Below are 19,050 nucleotides of genomic sequence, written 5' to 3'. Positions count from 1 at the left end.
AAGGTAATCGCACTAGTAGACTTTGCATGGACTTTATTCAGCACTGTGTTTGGTCAGGATGTTTTTGCACATCCAAGTGGCCTGGGTATGCATGAAAGTTGGCTTTCCTTCTCTGTGAATATGGGGGTTGTTCTTTGATTTTTTTTTCAAGGCCAGGTCTAAGAGTAGAATTATACATCTCACCTGTACTGTGGATCTGTTCAAAGTGGTATTTCTGGGAAGTTCATAGAGCAGTGGCAGATTTACTGGCTCCATTTTCATTTCTTTCACAAGTCTTTGGATCTAAACCACAAATACACTGCTTTGTGGTCTTTGCGTATGGCATACAGCTTCCTCTGACTCAGAAATGCTTCAGCTTCTCTGTTGCACTGTGTTCTAGTACAAATCTTTCTCTAGATCATACCTAACTAAGCCTGGCAAATTTTTAATTTAAGAGTCCAAGCAGCATGATTCAATAAAGCCTCATTCCACTTTTATGTTTTATAGAGTCTCCCATTAGAATATCAGTATCAACAGAAGGAGCAAATACTTCTTCATGTAAGTATACTTACATATTCTGTTCACTGGTTTTTAATCCAAGGCGATATCTGCACTGGAAGATAATGTTCCCATCTGCCCTTTGCTATTACTCAGGCATAACGTATTAAGTTTGGGAACAGGATGATATTTGCGGTTTGGAGGAGAAATGGCCTTCTACTATGTTTGGGGTCAACCAGATACCTCTTCCTCCCACTCACATATAATAATAGTAAAAGATACTACATATGTCATACTTTTCAGATAACCTAGTGGGTTTGAATGTTAAGAAAAGAATTGCATAGTTTCTAAGGCCTAGAGGCAATAGAGTATTTTGTGGGGTTTTTTTCCAGCTTGTCATGGTGCCTTCAGCAGCTGCTTGAGGCTTGATCCCCTGCTGTCTGGGGCCCTTACTCCAGAGCTCCTTGGTTCTCATATAAAATCTGCTGTGATGGAGTAAGGAAACTATATATAGATGCCCTTAATTCATATTCGATAGCAAGTGACTAATTATGAAAATGTTTGAAAGCAAGTCCCTAGGCAAGATCTCAGATTAGTTCTCATCTGTTTAATATGAAATGTGCTTTGTGCTTATGGACTTCTACAACTGTTAGATTGATTGGTGCTTTGTGCGATGTCAGGGGAACTTAAAAAATTAGCAAGGACTAGTAAAAATAGTTTTTGATACCTCTAAAATGAGAATAGCAGAGTATTAAATTTTGATATTCAACAGGGGAGTTTACTAGACTTTGGAAATAAAAATTGAAGTATGGTGTTTTCTTCTTTAACTCTTTATTTTAAAAAAATATATTTCTCAGCTTGATAAGTACTTCAGTAAATAGATTCTCATCCAACCTGGAGAGTGTGTTTTAAGGAGCTGTCTCCTTTTGCTATCAGCCTAAGTAGGAATCTCTCGAAAACAAAGTCTGTGCTTTTGGCAACTTGTTTGGTCAATTTGTTGAACTAGATCCAGTTTTATCTTAAAGCCTTTCCCTCCTGGTTGGCGTTACCAGAACTGTTACTATATGATGTAAAAATATCTTTTCTTGCATGAAGCATGCTGTTTTAACTCCATCAAGCATTATTTATCTGGATTTATGGCAGCAACCTCGTAAGATCAAACAGGAAATGAAATGGTAGAAGGCTGAATGGCCTCCCATGTGTAATCACCTGGATTTTACGTAGCTACCATTAAGGAAGGAATCATTTTGAACTTAAATTTTTTTTAGCATTTATTATACAAAAACAAATACCGTGTTTTGTTTTGTTTTTGACTTTTGCGTCAGAATGGTTTCTCCCATGCATATTCATTGAATAAAGTTGTTGAGCCTCTTGTCATTGGAACCCTTCCTGCTATCATTAAGAAGGTGATAGATGCTGTACATAAGCACATCTGAGCAGTTTTGGAGGGGAGGGGCGACTTCTCTTGGTTTTCCCGTGCTTGTGGGAACTGAAATGAATCTCTCAGTTTACGTTTCTATTCATTGCAGTACTGTTGAGAGAGAAATGATTTTGAAATCTGATTCTGTTCTCTAACTCACAGCAGATCTAGTTCTTGTTATTTGGTAATGGTTTCATTCTAAGAAAGAAGGCTTTGTGTACCATTATGTTAAAATCTTTCCATGTGCCATTTTCACACACTGCCACCTGTTCAGGGGAGGTCCTCAGTAAATGTTATTGAACTGATTAGTAAATACATTTTCTGCTCTTGTGAAAATATCCTCTATGCTTCGGAAATGTAAGCCCATGTAAGGCAGAATTCTAGGTCCAGCATTGTTTAGAACAATGCAAGCAGTGTGGGGCACACAATTCATTTCTAAGCAGCCTCATACAGGATTGCATTTCAGAAGACCCACAAGGAAGAAATATCTCCATTTAGGAAAGCCTGGAGTGGAACTTGAAGAATCAGCAGTTACAGCAAGCTGGACTTAATAATTTAATACACACACACACACACACACATAAAGTCAAAGGCCTTGAAAAGTTTGCAAAGGTCAAAAATAATCGGTTCCAAAGAATAAGTTACTTTTCTCTTTATTTCAGCCAGAAAGGAGGTGCAGGTAAATCTCTGTGTTTTAAAGGTGAACTCTGCTTTTATAATGTAATCATGCTTGTGTGGGCTACACTCTTTGAGCTATTGCCTTTGGGGTTTTCTAAAGTAAATTTTGAAAAGCTTTTCTGAAACAGTACAGCTTCAGCAAACATTTTATGTACTAAAACAATTCTGTGTGCTTTTTGTGGCAGTGTGAAAGAAGTGAGGCAGCCCAGGGCCTTCTCAGTTCTGAAGGGACAAATATATACATCTTTAACAGCTGCCAGGGCTGTCCTTGGCCACATCTCACTGCTCGGCAGATTTTAGAAGGTCCTGGCTCCTGCTCGGAACCCTGCCTGGGAGGCCAAGTCTGTCTCTTCTGTTTGTATCCCGTTTGTGCCACTGAATGCTCTCCTTTTCTCCTCTGTGACTTTATGTTGGATTAGAAAAAAGGGAAGAAAATAAAAAATCACCCACATAACTCATCCACGACAATAATGCTAATATTCTAGTCTCTGCTTTTAATCAGTGTCTTTCATTCTGGCTTTCCTCTTACCCATCTCCCCTCTATCTATATAATGTAATAGTATTCTTCTCGTGATTTTAAATAGGACCAGAAATATATTTTTTTAAAATTACTATAACAATAAAGACATCATCATTCCCCTTCTTCTTCTCCTCCTCCTCCTCCTCTTCCTCCTCTTTCTTTTTTAATGTCACAGAAATAATTTTTTTTAAACAGTAGTTCATTGGGGCAGCATTGTGACATAGTGGGTTAAGCTGCTGCCTGCCACACCAGCATTCCATTTTGGAGCAAGACCTGCATGCTCTGCTTCCAATTCAGCTCCTTGCTAATGTGCCTGGGAAAGCAATGGAAGATGACCTGAGTACTTGGGCCCCTGCTAGACACTTGGGAGACCCAGATGGAGTTCCAGGCTCCTGGCTTTGGCCTAACTCAGCACTCACTGTTGTGGCATTTGAGAAGTGAACCAGTGGATGGAAGAGCGATCTCATTCTCTCCCCATCCTTCCCCCATGCCCCAGCTCCCCGTCACTCTGCCTTTCAAACAACTAAATCTTTAATAAGATTAATTTATGCATTTGAGCAGCCAGGACTCAAACCAGCATGGGATGCTGGCACACAAGGCTCACCCCACTGTGCCACAGTGCAGGCTGCAAAGAAGTCATATTGATGGAGGTTTGAAAGGACTTTTCATTTAAAAACATCAGCACTTTGTGTATATTGGTGCGATGTCAAAGTAACTAAACCTTTCCTTTATAATTTTTCCTTCTTTTTTAAAGGAGTACTTTTTTTTAAAAATTGGGATTTTGCAATGTACATTAACTATCTTCAGAGTTGTTAACTATTTTTGAAAAAAATTGCTTATAAATCTGTTGATAATAATAATCAGCAATATTTTGGTAATTTATTTTATTTCTTTTTTTTTTCAAGTGGGGAACCTGTAACTATAAAAGTTTTAAGTGGCCAAGAGAGTGTCATATTACAAGTAAGGGACAGTCTTTAGAAGGAGAAGAACTTGAACTCTACAAACCAGTCAATAAGACTATCTTGTTCCTCCTTTCACATAGTCAGCAGAAATGAAAATGGATTGTTCAGAACAAACCTTAATGACCTATCTGAAGTGCCAGCTGCCAGTGACCTCGTTTTGCAGACAAATCTGTTGAATGCTATAAAAATACAATTCAACCACCTTGTACTGAGCTAAGCACCATCCATGCCAATTTCATACATCAGAAAACAAAAATGAAAAGTCTAATGAAAAGCAAGAGGAGAGAAAGACAAGTTTCTAGAAAATAGTTTAAATCCTGAAATATGTTTCAAATACTAATAATGATAGCAGAAATCTGTAGTAGGCTTACCATGTGCCAGGTCCTGTGGTAGATGTTTTACATAGATGATGACTCTTGTTTAAACGATAGAATTGACATATCTTGTCCAAAGTCACATAAGCAGGATCAAACCCAGACAATACATTAGCCTGCCGTGATGCCTAGGATTTTGTCACTGCAAAGAGATGCTTTAATAGTAAAAGGAATGAAAATCTGTGAATGGACTGAATGAAGTCTTTGATACAAAGTGGATTGGGGGATATGTGTGGTGGAATGAAGTCAGTGAGTTGCCTGAGGCCCCCCTGAGCCCAAGTGATCTTCATGTTCTACATCAAAGGTTGACAGGTGAATGAGCTGGAAAGGACAGACTCACACTCTGAAGCCTAAATCCTAGTGCTGGTAATTACTGTGTAGTTCCCTGCAAGTGTGTTAGCTTTCCTGAGACTAGATGTCTAGGTTTGTACAGTCCTGTGTATGAAAACACATCTTAGGAAGCCTCATGTTAGAAAAATGAGATATAAATCATGTAGCACAGCTTTGCTTTAAGGTGACCTCTCCTATCTATGGATGAGAGTTCTAGTAGGTGAAGAAGTGTTGTGGCTCTAAAGGGAAGATAAAAAAGGAGTTCTTGCACCTCAGTGTAACAGTGTTGGAAAATGTCCTAACTGTTGGAGAAGGCAACAAGTTTATGATTTTCAGCCCCTGTGATGATGCTGAAAGTCCTCTGCCAGGAAATCACTGTCTTTTCAAAATATCATATATTCTCAGCTAAGGCTGCATTGTAATGGAATGTATCCAGGAAGTCCTCTTTGAAATCTCTGAATGAAATGAACAATTCCATCTTAGACTTGGCACCTGAAAGGGCTAGCTGAAAGAAAAAAAATTTCTTTTATCTGCAGAGACATTTCTGTACTAATGAGACACAACGTTTTCACTTGGGAATAGCACAGTGATGTGTATTGATTAGATTGGACCAGGTCTTAGAGCCAGAGTTCTTACAGTCCACCCTTGGTTGTAAGTGACTTGCCTGCTTTAATGGGACAGGAAGCTGCCTGGACTGTTGCTACTGATTCCCAGCTGGAAAAATCACCTTTCCATTTCAGATCTTTTGGAAGTAAACTCTTAATGTGTCTTGTCATTCTAACTGTGAATGCAAACTGTATTTCCAGATTTCTATAAGCACGGCATTATTAAGGGAGTAGTGACTCTAGCCATTGTGGAAGATGACAAACAAATTATCATGTATCGTATAGCAGTGAAACAATAACTTAAACAGAAAATTGCTCAACTGGTATTATAGCCATCCTTCTGATTGCCTGAAGAGTTAATTTCAGATTTTTAGGACAGTAGTGACTTGGAGCAAGAATTGAGGCTTTTGTGTCACAGGTGTTCTTTTGTGCAAGCAACTTATTATCATTATGTTCATTTCATTCATTTTGTACCTGAATATACCTTACTGTTTTTTTCTTACAATATCACTTGTATCTGTAATGTCATTCTACAGTTCTATCTTTGCCCTTTCTGAAGTCATTCAGTATCTCTCATTGCTTCCCACCACTGGACAGAATAATCCCCAATCTTTTGACCAAGCTTTAACCTTTTGTATGAGGTCCTGAAATCAACCTTTTACAAAATTATTCTGTTTGAACCATAAAAATATGTGTGTTTGTATATGTGATGTATGTATATAAATAACAGATATTTGCATCAAGTATTTTATAAGTCAGGTTTGTATTTTATGTCACATTTTCATGTATTGGGTTATTTATTCATATGACTCTATAGCCTACACTTAGACCTCATCCCATTGATCAGATAGGGGGTTTCATGTTCAGAAATTTTTTGCCTATCTAAATGAATATGGAAGCCTTTTTTTCTAAATTTATATAAAGGGAATAAATTTCATGTATTTATATGTAGAGTTTTAAGAGCATAGTGACACTTCCCACCCCAGCCTACATCCCTCTCTCCTTCACTCTCACCCTGTCTCCTTCCTCCTCCTTTTCTTATTTTTCTTTAAGCTTTTACAATGACATACTTTTGATTTACTTTATAATCACAAGTTTGTATTTATTTTTGTGACAGAGAGATACCGTGAGAGACACCGAGAGAAAGAGGGAGCTCTCCTCTGCCTGTTCACTCCCTGAATGCTCACAATGGCCAGAGCTGGGCTAAGGCCAAAGCCAGAAGCTAGGAACTCAGTCCAGGTCTTCCATGTGGGTGGCAGAATACCAATTACCTGAATCAGCACCACTGTCTCCCAGGGTTTGCAATTGGCTGGAAGCTGGAGTCAGGAGCTAGAGCTGAGACTCATACTCAGGCTGTCCCGAGTGGGGCACAGGTGTCCTAACCACAGGCTAATGCCTATTTCCCCATGACTTTCCAAAGTCTTCAGTTTTTTGTTGTTTTTTTTTTTTAAGTTATCTGGGGATCTGAGTCATAGGAAGATGGGAAAAGAGGTCTTTAAATAAAAGACCTTGGATGCTATAAAAAAAAATCCCCCTTTTGCCTGTCAAAAAATAAACTGAAGGAGGGGATGAGGAACAATATGATAGAACAGCAAAACAAGAAATACAGACAATGATTTAATTCAGGAGTTTCCCAGGAGCAAGGGATAGAAATTCACGTCTAAAGAGCTTAAATATAAAAGGAATATCTGGACTTACATAAGAAGCTCAACTCAAGCCAGAGACTCAAATGATGTGATTGACTGGTTCCTCAGTCTTTGTGCTTTGCTTCTCTACAAATGTTAGCTTCAGTCTCAGGGGGTTTTGTCTGCCTGACAGGGAGATAACTGCTTGTTGCTCTAAAGCTTTATCCTTGTAGCTCATAATCTGAAAAGGAAGAGAAAGTCTGCTCCTTATCCACAGAGCAAATTTTAGGGCAGCATCTGATTGGCCCTGATTGCATCATATGCCTACCCCTAAAATACTGTATCCAGGGAGATTAATGATCCCACTGAGTGGGGACTGGATCATGTATCCACCCCTGTGTGCCTTGGGGTTAGTGAGGGCAGATGGCCTCAGCCCCCTGGGAGCTGCGTGGTGTAGCTTCATTATGGAGAAGCCAGTTCGGCACCAAAAGAAGTGAAAAGTGAGCTCAACAGGAGACAAACAACCCAATCAACTGCACCTCATGAACCAACAGCCTCGGAAGTAGATACTAGTGGCAGAATTTGAAAGGGAAATTAAAAGTAGACATTCTTAAAGAACTAAAGCTGACTGACCCATCTAAAGAAAATGAGTTAGGTAACTGAAGAAAATGGGCAATATGATTGTTCAAAAGATTCTTTATGAGCACCTCGGAGCCCATTGTGATCATTCTTAAGAGTGCCCTCTTTTTTAAGCCAGGAAATGAAGTTTCCTGCAGAAAGTAGAAAATGAATTATAGTTTTTGAATTAGAATGCATGGGAAGCGTTATGAAATCTGTAAAGCGTTCTGACTTTGAGGTTGACAGTCAAAGAGTATTTGATCCAGATTCTTTTAAAAACTCCATGATTAAAGAAATTATTTTCTTTCACCCAAGTAATTATATGTTGATTAGCTTTTTTCAATTGAAAAAGAAATAAAGCATGCTTAACCCATTCCACTTAATATTGTATAGAAAACTCAGCAGCTCTCCCTGAGGTGTGAGATAACACTGATGGAGGCTTCATCAGCTGCGTAAATATCACCATTTAAAACTAAAGATAATGGCCCCATCGTCAGCATCGTTCATTCATGCCCCTCGTGCACTTTGCTCTGTCCCTACCTCTTTATAATATGTCCAGCAAAGGAGGCTCCTGGGTACTTCCTGTCTCCAGCAAAGGTGCTACATATCCATAGTTCAACTAATCATCCAAGAACTGCTGCAGGGACTTTTTTTTTTTTTTTTTTTTTTTTAATTTTATCTCTCAGTCTACCAGAGGTCAGCAAAATCTTAAAAACCAATTATATGGGCCAGTGTGGATTATAGCCTGGAGCTGTGCTCGTTTTCATTCAAGTCTTATTTAGAAGATTTGGTGTTTAAGTTGAATTCATTCATCACATATGAGCTACTGGTTTGAGTTTCCCCCAGATATTCCAGAGGCTTCCTCTTGAGTATCAAGCTGTTTAAGAGCGAGAGCAAGAGCGAGAGCGAGAGAGAGAGAGAGAGATGAGCACATGCCCCTGGCTTTGTGCAATATTTCTAGAATTTTTATTTGTAAGGATCAAACATTTAATCAGTGTTTCTTTTAATTTTTAATGGAATTTGACTTTTAATCTCTTTATTTCAATAAATAAATAAAGTAAGGAAAGTAAAGACAAGGAGAAGCTAAAGGATAATGAAGGCCAAACAGTGTGTGGTGAATGTAGTATGAAAATTTGAGGACTGTGTTTCAACTGCTGGATTCTTAGATCACTGAGAACTTTCTCTCTCTTTAATTAAAATAAATAATTAAGACTCAGTTCCTCCTGCGTTTCAGAATGGTGGTGGGAACTCTGTGTGCTTGCCCCTTGGGAGGTAGCAGGAGGATGCATGAGGGCCCAGGGTAGGGATTGTTTCTGGGCTGAAGGAGTTGAAGGAAGTGGAAACTTCAATGGTGCCGACTGTGCCTAAAGATCCATAAGCATAACATAAAGTAGAACAGACTGGTAGACTTTCCAGTTAAGTTTGGCGTTTTCTTTTTAATAATATTAAGATAGAAAAATCATTTGTGGTATATGATTTAAAAGGAAATTTCAGTTGGATAATGATTTATTTTTTTATGTTTTTTTTTAATGGTGAATTTTTATTTCTGCTTCGTGTTAAAAGCTTAGTCATTTTAGCAAGAACTCAGAATCCTGAAATGTGTCCCATTTCAAAAGGTGAAATTGTTTAATTTACTATTAAAAGTAAATGATGAAAACCAAGTGATGGTTACCAATTAATCAGAAATCAATTCATACTGTATAGGGCATTGAAAGCAGTTTGGGGGACTGGTAAGGAATTCAGAAATCTAACTGGTAGCTTTTGGAGGAGCCTAATGGCAGTATGATCAATTGAATTACTAGTGATTCTCAGAAACATACTCTTGATTCATTGCTGGACCAGCAGAGCATGGTGCACATAGGAGGAGTTGTTTTGTTTGAGTGACTTGGAAAAGTTTCAATTTCTTAAGCAATTTTATTTCCTTTAAGATTTGTGTTCCCTTCAGTTTTAACTTTTAAAGACCCCAAAGTAGGAAACCTCAAAATGTGTGCTTATTTAGAATTGAATGATTCAATGTAGTAAATTAAAATAGTAAACAATTAATTAAGGCATTAAAGTTATTAAATATTGAAAGCACATTTTTGCCCTTATGCTAATTCCTTCCTCAATTTTCTTAAAATCATTTTTTGAGAGCAGTGACTAATTGATGAGAAGCTTCTGTGTCATTTGATCCAGTTTTCAACTACAAATTTACCTTATGGGAATTACGATATATTAAGAAAAAAGCTCTGCAAGATGATATATTTTAAATGTTATTTTATAATGTTCTGCATACATGCCCTACATTTTAGTTCAGTGCTCTAGCTATCTATGCAACCTGTAAAACTACATGTTCTTTACAAATCGTGTAACTTTGCGAACAGATTATCATTATTTCTAATTCTCAGTCTAAAAAAGCTGTAGGATGGAAATGGCTGCATTTTTCCCATTAATGAACAAAAAACAGCCATAAAATCTAACACGCCCACCTCTGGTGAAATGGATCAAGAGAAATCTACCAGACACAAACAGGCTATTTCTAAGATAGAATATGCTATGACGGGACAATAAAGAGGAGTAGCCTTACATGTTTCTGAGAGGACATTATTTAAGTAGTCATAAAAATTTTTTTTTTCACAAATTTTGTACCTTTCCTTTTAGTTCAACCAGATGGATTTTTTTTCTCTGCCATTCTCATAGCAGCTTCCTAATTTCTCTACTCTAATGGTCCAAAGCATAAAAGTGTCTTTGTTCAGACTTTCCTTAAGTTATCTGTGAAAAAATAAACCATACAAAGAGTCCCTGGGTATGTTTTAGGATGAATAGATTACCAGGGTGAGAGAATTACCTTGTGTGTGCAAATGAGACTGTATGTGAAAGCAAGATAAGCTTCTGGAGGGAAATGAGTGACTCAACAGCACATAACAGGTTTTTGAGAACTTAAGCATGTTTTTACAGTGGAAGCAAAAGGGACTGAGATTTTTAAATGGTTCAGCCTAGTGAAAAAAATAAATAAAAGTGAAACATGATGTGCACTGCATGTGTACACACAGAAACAGGTATTACAGCAAGATTTTGTGCTTGTTTTTAAAGTTTGTAGGACACAGACTCTGGGTAAAAGGTCCCTGAGAGTGTCTCTCCTAGACACTTCTGGTGGGGTGGGTCTTCATGGAGAATAGGGCTGGTTATGGGCTCAGAAAGTTTTAAAATGCTGTCCTGCCTCCTGTCTTCTACCAGAAGCACAGGCCTGTGTATTGTATTAAAATGAGACCCTGACATTGTAAAAGAATCCTTTGTCCAGCCAGAGAATAAAAGTGGACCCTTTATTATTCTCCATTTTTTTGCTTCAGACCAGAAGCTGGCCACTCAGTTTTTATACCTATTAACTGTGCCACTCCAGAGTGGTGTGTTTGTGTTCCTGTTACATATGAGGGTACTGCGACAGGTTTGTGGAAAATGCAGTTAAGAGATAAATTTGTTTTGGTGCAAAAATTTGAAATCCATGCATAGTGTTTCATAATATGCTTTTTCCATGAACTTCTTAAAGACCCTTTATATGCATGGATTTAAAATACTTCCTTTTTGCACCAAAAATGAATAGACCTTTTAATTCTATTTCCCATAAACCTTTTGAAGTACCCTTCTATCCCTATGCCAGTTTCCAGGAAGTGCTTATTAAATGGATGTAGATATTTAAGTGAGTGAGTCTTTTTTTATTAACAAATTTTGATAGTCACATTAAAATTGTACATATTTATGGGATACTGTGTGGCGTTTTGATACATGTATGCATTGTGTAGTGTCCAGTCCAAGTAAATATATCTATCTTAGATATTTAACATGTCTTTAGGGTGAAAACATTCAAAATCCGATCTAGTTTTTTTTTTCTTTTTTTTGTATGAAAATATATAGTAAATTAATAGCTGTAGTCACCCTTCTGTGCAGTAGAACCCCAGAAGTTCTTCCTCCTGTCTAACTATAACTCAGTCCTGGGTAATCAACCCCTCCCCATCTCTCCCTTCTCTCCTCCCTCCCCAGCCTCTGGTAAGCAACATTATACTTTTAAATTCTATGAGAGCACTTTTTTTTTAGACTCCACATATGAATGAGATCATGTGATACTTATATTTCTGTGCTTGGCTTATGTCACTTAACATAATGACCTCCAGTTCTATCCATATTGTTGCGGATAATAAGTTTTCATTTTCTTTTATGATTAATATTCCATTGTGTGTATGTACCACATTTTCTTTATCCATTCATTAGTTGATGGACACTTAGGTTATTTCATATCTTGCCTGTTGTAAGTAGTGCTGCAATAAGCATGGGAGCGCAGATGTCTCTTTGACAGACTGATTTAATTTCTCTTGAATGTATACCGGGTAGCGGGATTGATGGATTTTGATGAAACTCCATACTGTTTGCTACATTGACTGTACTAATTTACATTTCCCAGGGACAGTGTGCAGAATTTCCTTTTTTTCACAATTCTCATCTGCAGATTTTAGCAATTATTTATTTTATTTATTTGAAATATAGAAAGACATCAAGATACAGAGAGATGGACAGATCTCCCAGCTGCCAACCCACTCCCTGAATGCCTACAACAGTTGGGATTAGGCTAGGCAAAAGCCAGGAGCTGAGAACTCCATCCAAGTCTCCCATGTGGGTGGCATGGACCCAACTACTTGAGCCATCACCTGCTGCTTCCTAGGATGTGTGCTAACATGAAGCTGGAATTGAGAGTGGGGTTAGGACTTCAACTCAGGCAATTTAACACGGGATGTGAGAATTCCAAGCAGCATCCCAACTGCTGCACCGGCAGCTGCTGCTCCAAAGGCTCACCCTTTTTTGACTTTTTGTTAATATCCCATCTAACTGAAATTAGGTAAATCTCTCAATGCGGTTTTGGTGTACACTTCCCTGCTTTCCTAGGCCATTAGCAGGAAACTGGATCAGAAGTAGAGCAGCTGGGACTTGAACTGGCACCCATATGGGATGCCGGCACTGCATCGACAGCTTCACCCACTCCGCCACAGCACCTTAACCTTAAATTGTGAAATAGATATATAAAGCTTTTAAAATCAAAGTTTTAAAAACTAGTATTGTCTTCAGTTATATTAGGGAATTTCTAACATTTTGAGAGGTATTCACACTCTTTGCTTATATTTGAAATATATTCCTGTTACTGGGAATTCTATTCATTTTAAAATAGGTAATTGTTGTCATGCTAATTTATAAAAATCTGTCTCTCCCTTTGTAGGATCATTACAAATTATTCCATGATCTACTTATTAACTGGTCGCTGTTCCTCTCAGTGGTGCTGAACAGGCACTTACTTAGGAGTGAATGAACTGCCATGCTAGTGTCAATAGGTGGATTTTCTATTATTATTATTATTAAAAATAATGATAAATAATAATAAACACACTAATAGCTTAATGAGCACCTCCTGTATGACAAGCAATTCACCCAAGAGTGTAGGTATTCTTAGTCTCATTGTACAGATGGTGGACTGACAGAGGCTCAGACGATGTGTTATTTGTTTAGGTTATATACCAAGTAGTGGGAGAAGCAGAGTTCAACCCCTGCCTCTGTAACCCCTGGACATGATGAAAAGAAAATCTGCAGAGAACTGTTCTTGTGGCTTCTAGTTCTTCTAATCTAAGGGGCATATGATCATTGTAGCTACTTTCAAAACTAGTTTTTTTCCCAATGAGACTATTGGACCAAATCAGCCCCATGAATGTAAGTTATTAAGCAAGGTACAGAAATACATACACACATTCACTATGATAAATGTATTAAAACTAGAAAGTCTTAGGCATCAAGTTATATTTGTTTTGTACTTGGGTTATTTAGAAGATACACCACAAACCTCTCCCCCTCGGATACCCCCTGAAACACACATGTTTTAGATGGGGGTATAATGAGGGAGCATTGAGATACATGGAAGGAGTATGCAGTAAGTATTTGAATTACTCAGGTTATTGAGAAGAATAACATAAGATGTGATCCATTGTCTCGGCTACTGAATCCTTGATTTGGATGGCAACTTTCAGATATGTTTTGGGATGCAGAATACAACTGTAACATCTTGTGTAGATTTCAGGTTGATATGGAAAGTTACTTGGTTTTAACAAATCCCACAGTAAATTTCATTTTTGTGAGCTTAGATTGACTTATTTTGTCAGCTTTTAGTTTTTTTTTCCCCAGGCAAGATGGCATTCTCATCCCCTGCTGTTGTTAGCATTTAAAGCGTTCAGCCTTTTGTTGCACCCTGGTGTAAATTCCAAGTGACTGACGATGATTAAACAGAAAAAGAAGCTTGACTGGCACTATCTCAAAATCTACTTAAAGCCTGACAGGTATCTGTCTGAAATAGTATATCAGTTCGAACATGAGAAAAATAAGAAATTGTGTCTGGGTTTCTTTTTCTTTAAAATCAAAGGAGAAAATACTTATGGATTTCTAAGCAAGGAGGATGATACAAATTCACAGTTAATTATGCCCAAACTTGCAGTCTCGCACTGTGTATCATACTTCTTCTATACCAGTTGTAATTACTCATTTGTATACAAATACTAGGATAACACTGAAAAAGGAGCCTATGACTGTAATTAAAAAGCAAGCACTCAAGAAAGATAAGGCAGACAGAATTAATTAGGATTACAATTCTTCCTTCTGCATTGATGGCAGAAGCTGGGTGATCTGAACTGTGTTTCAGTGATCTCAGGACTCCCAACAACCCCCAAGGCTCTTCTTTTTTAACGTTTGTTATTACTTAGCTATTTTATTTGGCAGGGATCCCTTCTCTGTCTCATCTCCTAATGTACTGGCAAGGTTCCTATTGCCAATAGATTAGAGCCTGCTACTGCTAGGGTAAGCGACATAGCCGAACTTTCCAGCCTCTGCATCCTTATAAATAATGCATCTGCCTTCCTGTAACTACATGAGCCCTTGGAATTAGTAGGCATTGCTTTGTTAGTCTGAGAAAAGTTTACAGATAAACAGTTGTGGAAATAGTGGTAGGCAGTTGTTATCACTGGTTAGAACCTAGCTCCATGATGTATGCATTAATCATTGGGTTAATGCTAATGGAATGCTTATGGTATTTATGGTAACATAAACAAGATATAAAAACAGTGTCTTTGCTGACTAAACTGCATGTTTAATTCAACCCAGAAACCTTTGGTAATGTTTATCTAGGTCCCTTTGAGACTCTGTTGTCCATAATTGGACCTAACTTACTCCTCATTTTTAGAACTTTTAGTTTGTACAGCATCTGTTGACATTTTAGTTGTGTTCACACTTGTACCTAAGAACAATGATAGTGAGATACTGGTTTGAGCTTAAAGTAGCTTGGATTAACAGATGAATGGATTTGTGAGGAAGAAGGAAAAATGCCGTGTTAATCAGTTAATAGAAAAGTAATTGGTGTTTAACTTCAAAGTGTTTATAAACTTACGTAATGGAAAACTAATGTTTTATTTTTGAGCATCGAAGAATTTTGTAATTAAACAAGAGAAAGCAACTTTTGAAAGTGAAAACCACTTTAGCAAGGCCCATTTAAAACTGCACCTTAAGTCCATGTTAATATAAATAAGCTAAGGTCCATGCTTGTGTATGCCCATGGCCTCCCTGGAGATGCTACCAACTCACATGTCACAAATGCCAATGCTGAGCATTAGGATTTTGTGACTTTGATTTCCATGTTGAATGAGAAGCTTGTTGCTCCAGAGCACAGATGGGGGATGTCCAATGCAGGCCGTTTCAAGCCCACAGAATCATTTGGTGTGGCCCTGCCAAGGCAACCACAGGTGGAACTGAAAGTCAGTAAACCTGTAACAGGCTAATTCTTAAGGTGAGCATTTTGAGCCCACAAATGCTACTACAAATATCCAAGTGGCAGAAAAATGATTCCCCACTGCTGCTCTAGAGCTCTGTATATTTTCATCAGAGTTACTATAAAGGAGGAAGAATGGTGTTTTTCACTAAGGGATGTTAATCATGATCATTTTATTATTGATTTCTTTGATTTTCATCAGTTCATCTCACAGGAGCTTATGCATTTATGAAGATGATAGCTTACAACTTCAATGGTAAAGTCTATTGTGGTCATCTCAAGTTTGTGACATGCCAGTGATTTAGCAGTGCCAGGTAATTACCAGAAGTGGTATTTACTCAAAATATTTAATATGTATTTCTTTGAATCATGTCAAACTTTCTAGTGATTAAATTATAAACAGCCAATTTTAGGATGCAATCATTAACTGTATATCTTAATGTGGTTATAATACCACTTTTTCTCTTTGCTTTTGACTACAAATTTATTTCTAATTTGAAATTTCAGAATTTCTAGGAAATTAACATACTCCCTGAGCAATTCAGGAAATTTGAGTAACTATGTTTTATTTTTTGAAATTTATTTTCACTTATTTGAGAAACAAAGAGAGAAATATCCCATTCATTGATTCACTCCCCAAATATCAGCACCAGCTGGGGCAGGCCCAGGCTGAGTCCAGGGGTCAGGAGCTTCATTGTGGTTTCCCACATAGGTCACAGGAATACAGGTACTTGAGCTGTCACCTGATGCCTCCCAAGGTGTACATTAGCAGAAAGCTGGAATTGGAAGTGCAGCTGGGACTCAAACCTAGGCACTCTGATATGTTCGATGGGCATCCCAAGAGACATCTTTTTAAAAAATTTTATTTTATTTATTTTATTTTATTTTTTGACAGGCAGAGTTAGACAGTGAGAGAAAGAGAGACAGAAAGGTCTTCCTTCCGTTGGTTCACCCCCTTAATGGCCGCTACAGGTGGTGCACTGCGCCTATCCAAAGCCAGGAGCCAGGTGCTTCTCCTGGTCTCCCATGCAGGTGCAGGTGCCCAAGCACTTGGGCCATCCTCCACTGCACTCCCGGGCCACAGCAGAGAGCTGGCCTGGAAGAGGAGCAACCGGGACAGAATCGAGTGCCCCAACTAGGACTAGAACCCAGGGTGCCGGTGCCACAGGCGGAGGATTAGCCAAGTGAGCCGCAGCGCCAGCCCCAAGAGGCATCTTAACTGCTGTGCCAAAAGCCTGCCCAGAAGAGCTATATTTGAAAAATGCAGAGGGCCGCATTGGATAAAGTTGCTGCCTGGGAAGCCAGTTAGTGTCCTGGCTGTCCCACTTCTAATCCAGCTCCATGCCTATGGCCTGGGAAAAACAGTGGAATATGGCCCATGTGCCAAGGCCTCTGCCACCTACATCGGAGACCCAGATAAAGCTGCTGGCTCCTGGCTTCTACGTGACTCAGCCCTGCCTGTTGCAGCTGTTTGGGGAATGAATCAGCAGATGGAAGATCTCTCTGTCTCTTTCTCTCTGTGTAACTCTTTCAAATAAAATAAATACATCTTTTAAAGAAAAAGTGCACTGACAACACCAGTAAATAAAAAGCCTTCCATTCACTGAGTACTTTATTCTCTTTTCATCACCCACCACATATAAGCCAACAGCTTAAAAAAATCAACCTTTATCATTAAATTATGACTATAGTCTACTCTGCTTTGCTGATTGTTTTGTCTTGATGGTCATTGGATATACATACAAGTGGATGATACTGTTCTGCCTCTAATTGTCCAACACTTCCATGAAGAGGGCCTCTTGCCTACTCATGGCTCCTTCTGGAATTGAAATTCTGTGTTCATGGCTAGTCAAAACAAAGCACTATCAGTAGAAACGAATCCTGAGTGAAGGAAAAGCTCAGATATTTATGCATGTGCAATTAACAATGCTTCCAGACAGGCTCATGTTACTACTGGTTTTCAATCACTTCACAATGTGTCAGCCACACAAATAGGTTCCACCGTAAGACCATGGGCTCTCACTTAAAGTCTTTGCTGGTGTGTCAGACAGGGATTAGGAAGACTAAATATTAAGTTAGAATCTAAACACCCTGGAAACAGGGACCAATACAATATTTTCCCCAGTGTCCCCTCTCTCTTTTTCTCAGTCTTGGGTGGGAACTGGCACATGGGAGCATTAGGCACTTACTAGATAATCACTGAATGAATTAATCAGCGGAGTTGTCAGAGGCAGCAGGGACAATGCCAACCTGAAATATATTTGGGAAAAAAATGAATGATGGGAGCCGATGCTGTGGCATAGCAGTTTAAGTCTTTGCTTGCAAATGGTGGCAAATTCATGTTCCAGCTGCTCTGCTTCCCATCTAGCTCCCTGCTGATGTGCTTGGGAAAGCAGAGCAAGATGGGCCCCTGCAACCCACGTGACAGACCCGGATGGAGTTCCTGGATCTTGGCTCTAGCCTGGCCTAGTCCCAGCTGATGCAGCCTTTTGGGGAGTGAGCCAGTGGATGGAAGCTCTCTTTCTCTGACTGTCTCTTCCTTTCTCTCTCTCACTCGGCCTTTCAAATAGACAAGTCTTTTTTAAAAAGAGAAAAAAAAAAATGAGAAATCAGTGGCGGAAAGAAGCACTAACTAAAAGCAAATATTCTCTTTAGTTTGAGTATTTTCTAAATTGTACAGTTTTTAAATAGTGATCAAATTTCTTTAATGGTAACAGAAAAAAGTTTCTTCTAAGATCTGAGTTTTTTTATTTTTAAAGATTTATTTATTTATTTGAAAGGCAGAGTTACAGACAGGCAGAAGCAGAGAGCGAGAGCGAGAATGAGAGAAAGGTCTTCCTTTCACTGGTTCACTCTCCAAATGGCTGCAACAGCCGGAGCTGCGCTGATCCGAAGCCTGGAGCCAGGAGCCTCCTCTGGGTCTCACACATGGGCGCAGGGGCCCAAGGACTTGGGTCATTTTCCACTGCTTTCTCAGGCCACAGCAGAGAGCTGGATCAAAAGTGGAGCAGCTGGGACTTGAACTGGTGCCCATATGAGATGCCGGCACTGCAGCCAGCCCCCTTACCTGCTATGCCACAGCGCTGGACCCCTAAAATCTGAGTTTATGATATGATTTGTTCCCTCATTTTGGTGATGTAAGAAGAAATATGAGGAGTCTTCTAAAAAAGTTCATGGAAAATGTGTAGTATGATAAAAACTATGCATGGGTTTCAAATATTTTTGCATCAAGATAAACATGTTTTAATTACCATGAACTTTTTGAAGTATGTTTATATAAGCAACACAGGACTATTGTATTGTTGAATATGTTAATTTTTTTATTCATGTACTTAGTGGCCATATCACATAATGAATTGGTTTTATCATGGCCAGAATTGAACCATGTAGCAGAAGTTAGTGGAAAATAAAGATGTTGCACATTAAATCTTGCTGTTGGAAAAAAAAAGGTGTACTGAATCATGATGTGTATGTGAATATGTATATTCTTATCACATTTTTTTCTTGTTCACTTCCTCTTTATGTCCCCCCTCCCCATTTTAGTCTCATGCAGGTCCAAATAAAAATTTTGCAGTAGTCGTTGACAAGCAATTATCTCATGTAATTGATGACCTTT

At 38.6% G+C, this 19,050-nt stretch overlaps 1 protein-coding gene across 5 annotated transcripts in view; it reads left to right on the top strand.

Moving 5' to 3' along the window:
* Positions 1 to 19,050, top strand: part of NRG1 (neuregulin 1) — a 1,197,015-nt gene that overhangs the window by 1,032,752 nt on the left and 145,213 nt on the right. For 4 of the 5 annotated variants that reach the window (XM_062213033.1, XM_062213037.1, XM_062213039.1 and 1 more), the window contains exon 5: positions 487 to 537. The exons of the other annotated variant lie outside the window; for it this stretch is intronic. In XM_062213033.1, coding sequence (XP_062069017.1) covers positions 487 to 537 — 51 coding nt within the window. The remainder of the gene's footprint in view (positions 1 to 486; positions 538 to 19,050) is intronic. 5 annotated transcript variants of the gene reach the window in all.

The sequence above is a fragment of the Lepus europaeus genome, chromosome 16, assembly GCF_033115175.1.
Source record: "Lepus europaeus isolate LE1 chromosome 16, mLepTim1.pri, whole genome shotgun sequence".
In the NCBI taxonomy this organism is placed as follows: Eukaryota; Metazoa; Chordata; class Mammalia; order Lagomorpha; family Leporidae; genus Lepus; species Lepus europaeus.
Note: the sequence above shows the minus strand (reverse complement) of the source record. Positions and strands in the feature narration are given on the sequence as shown.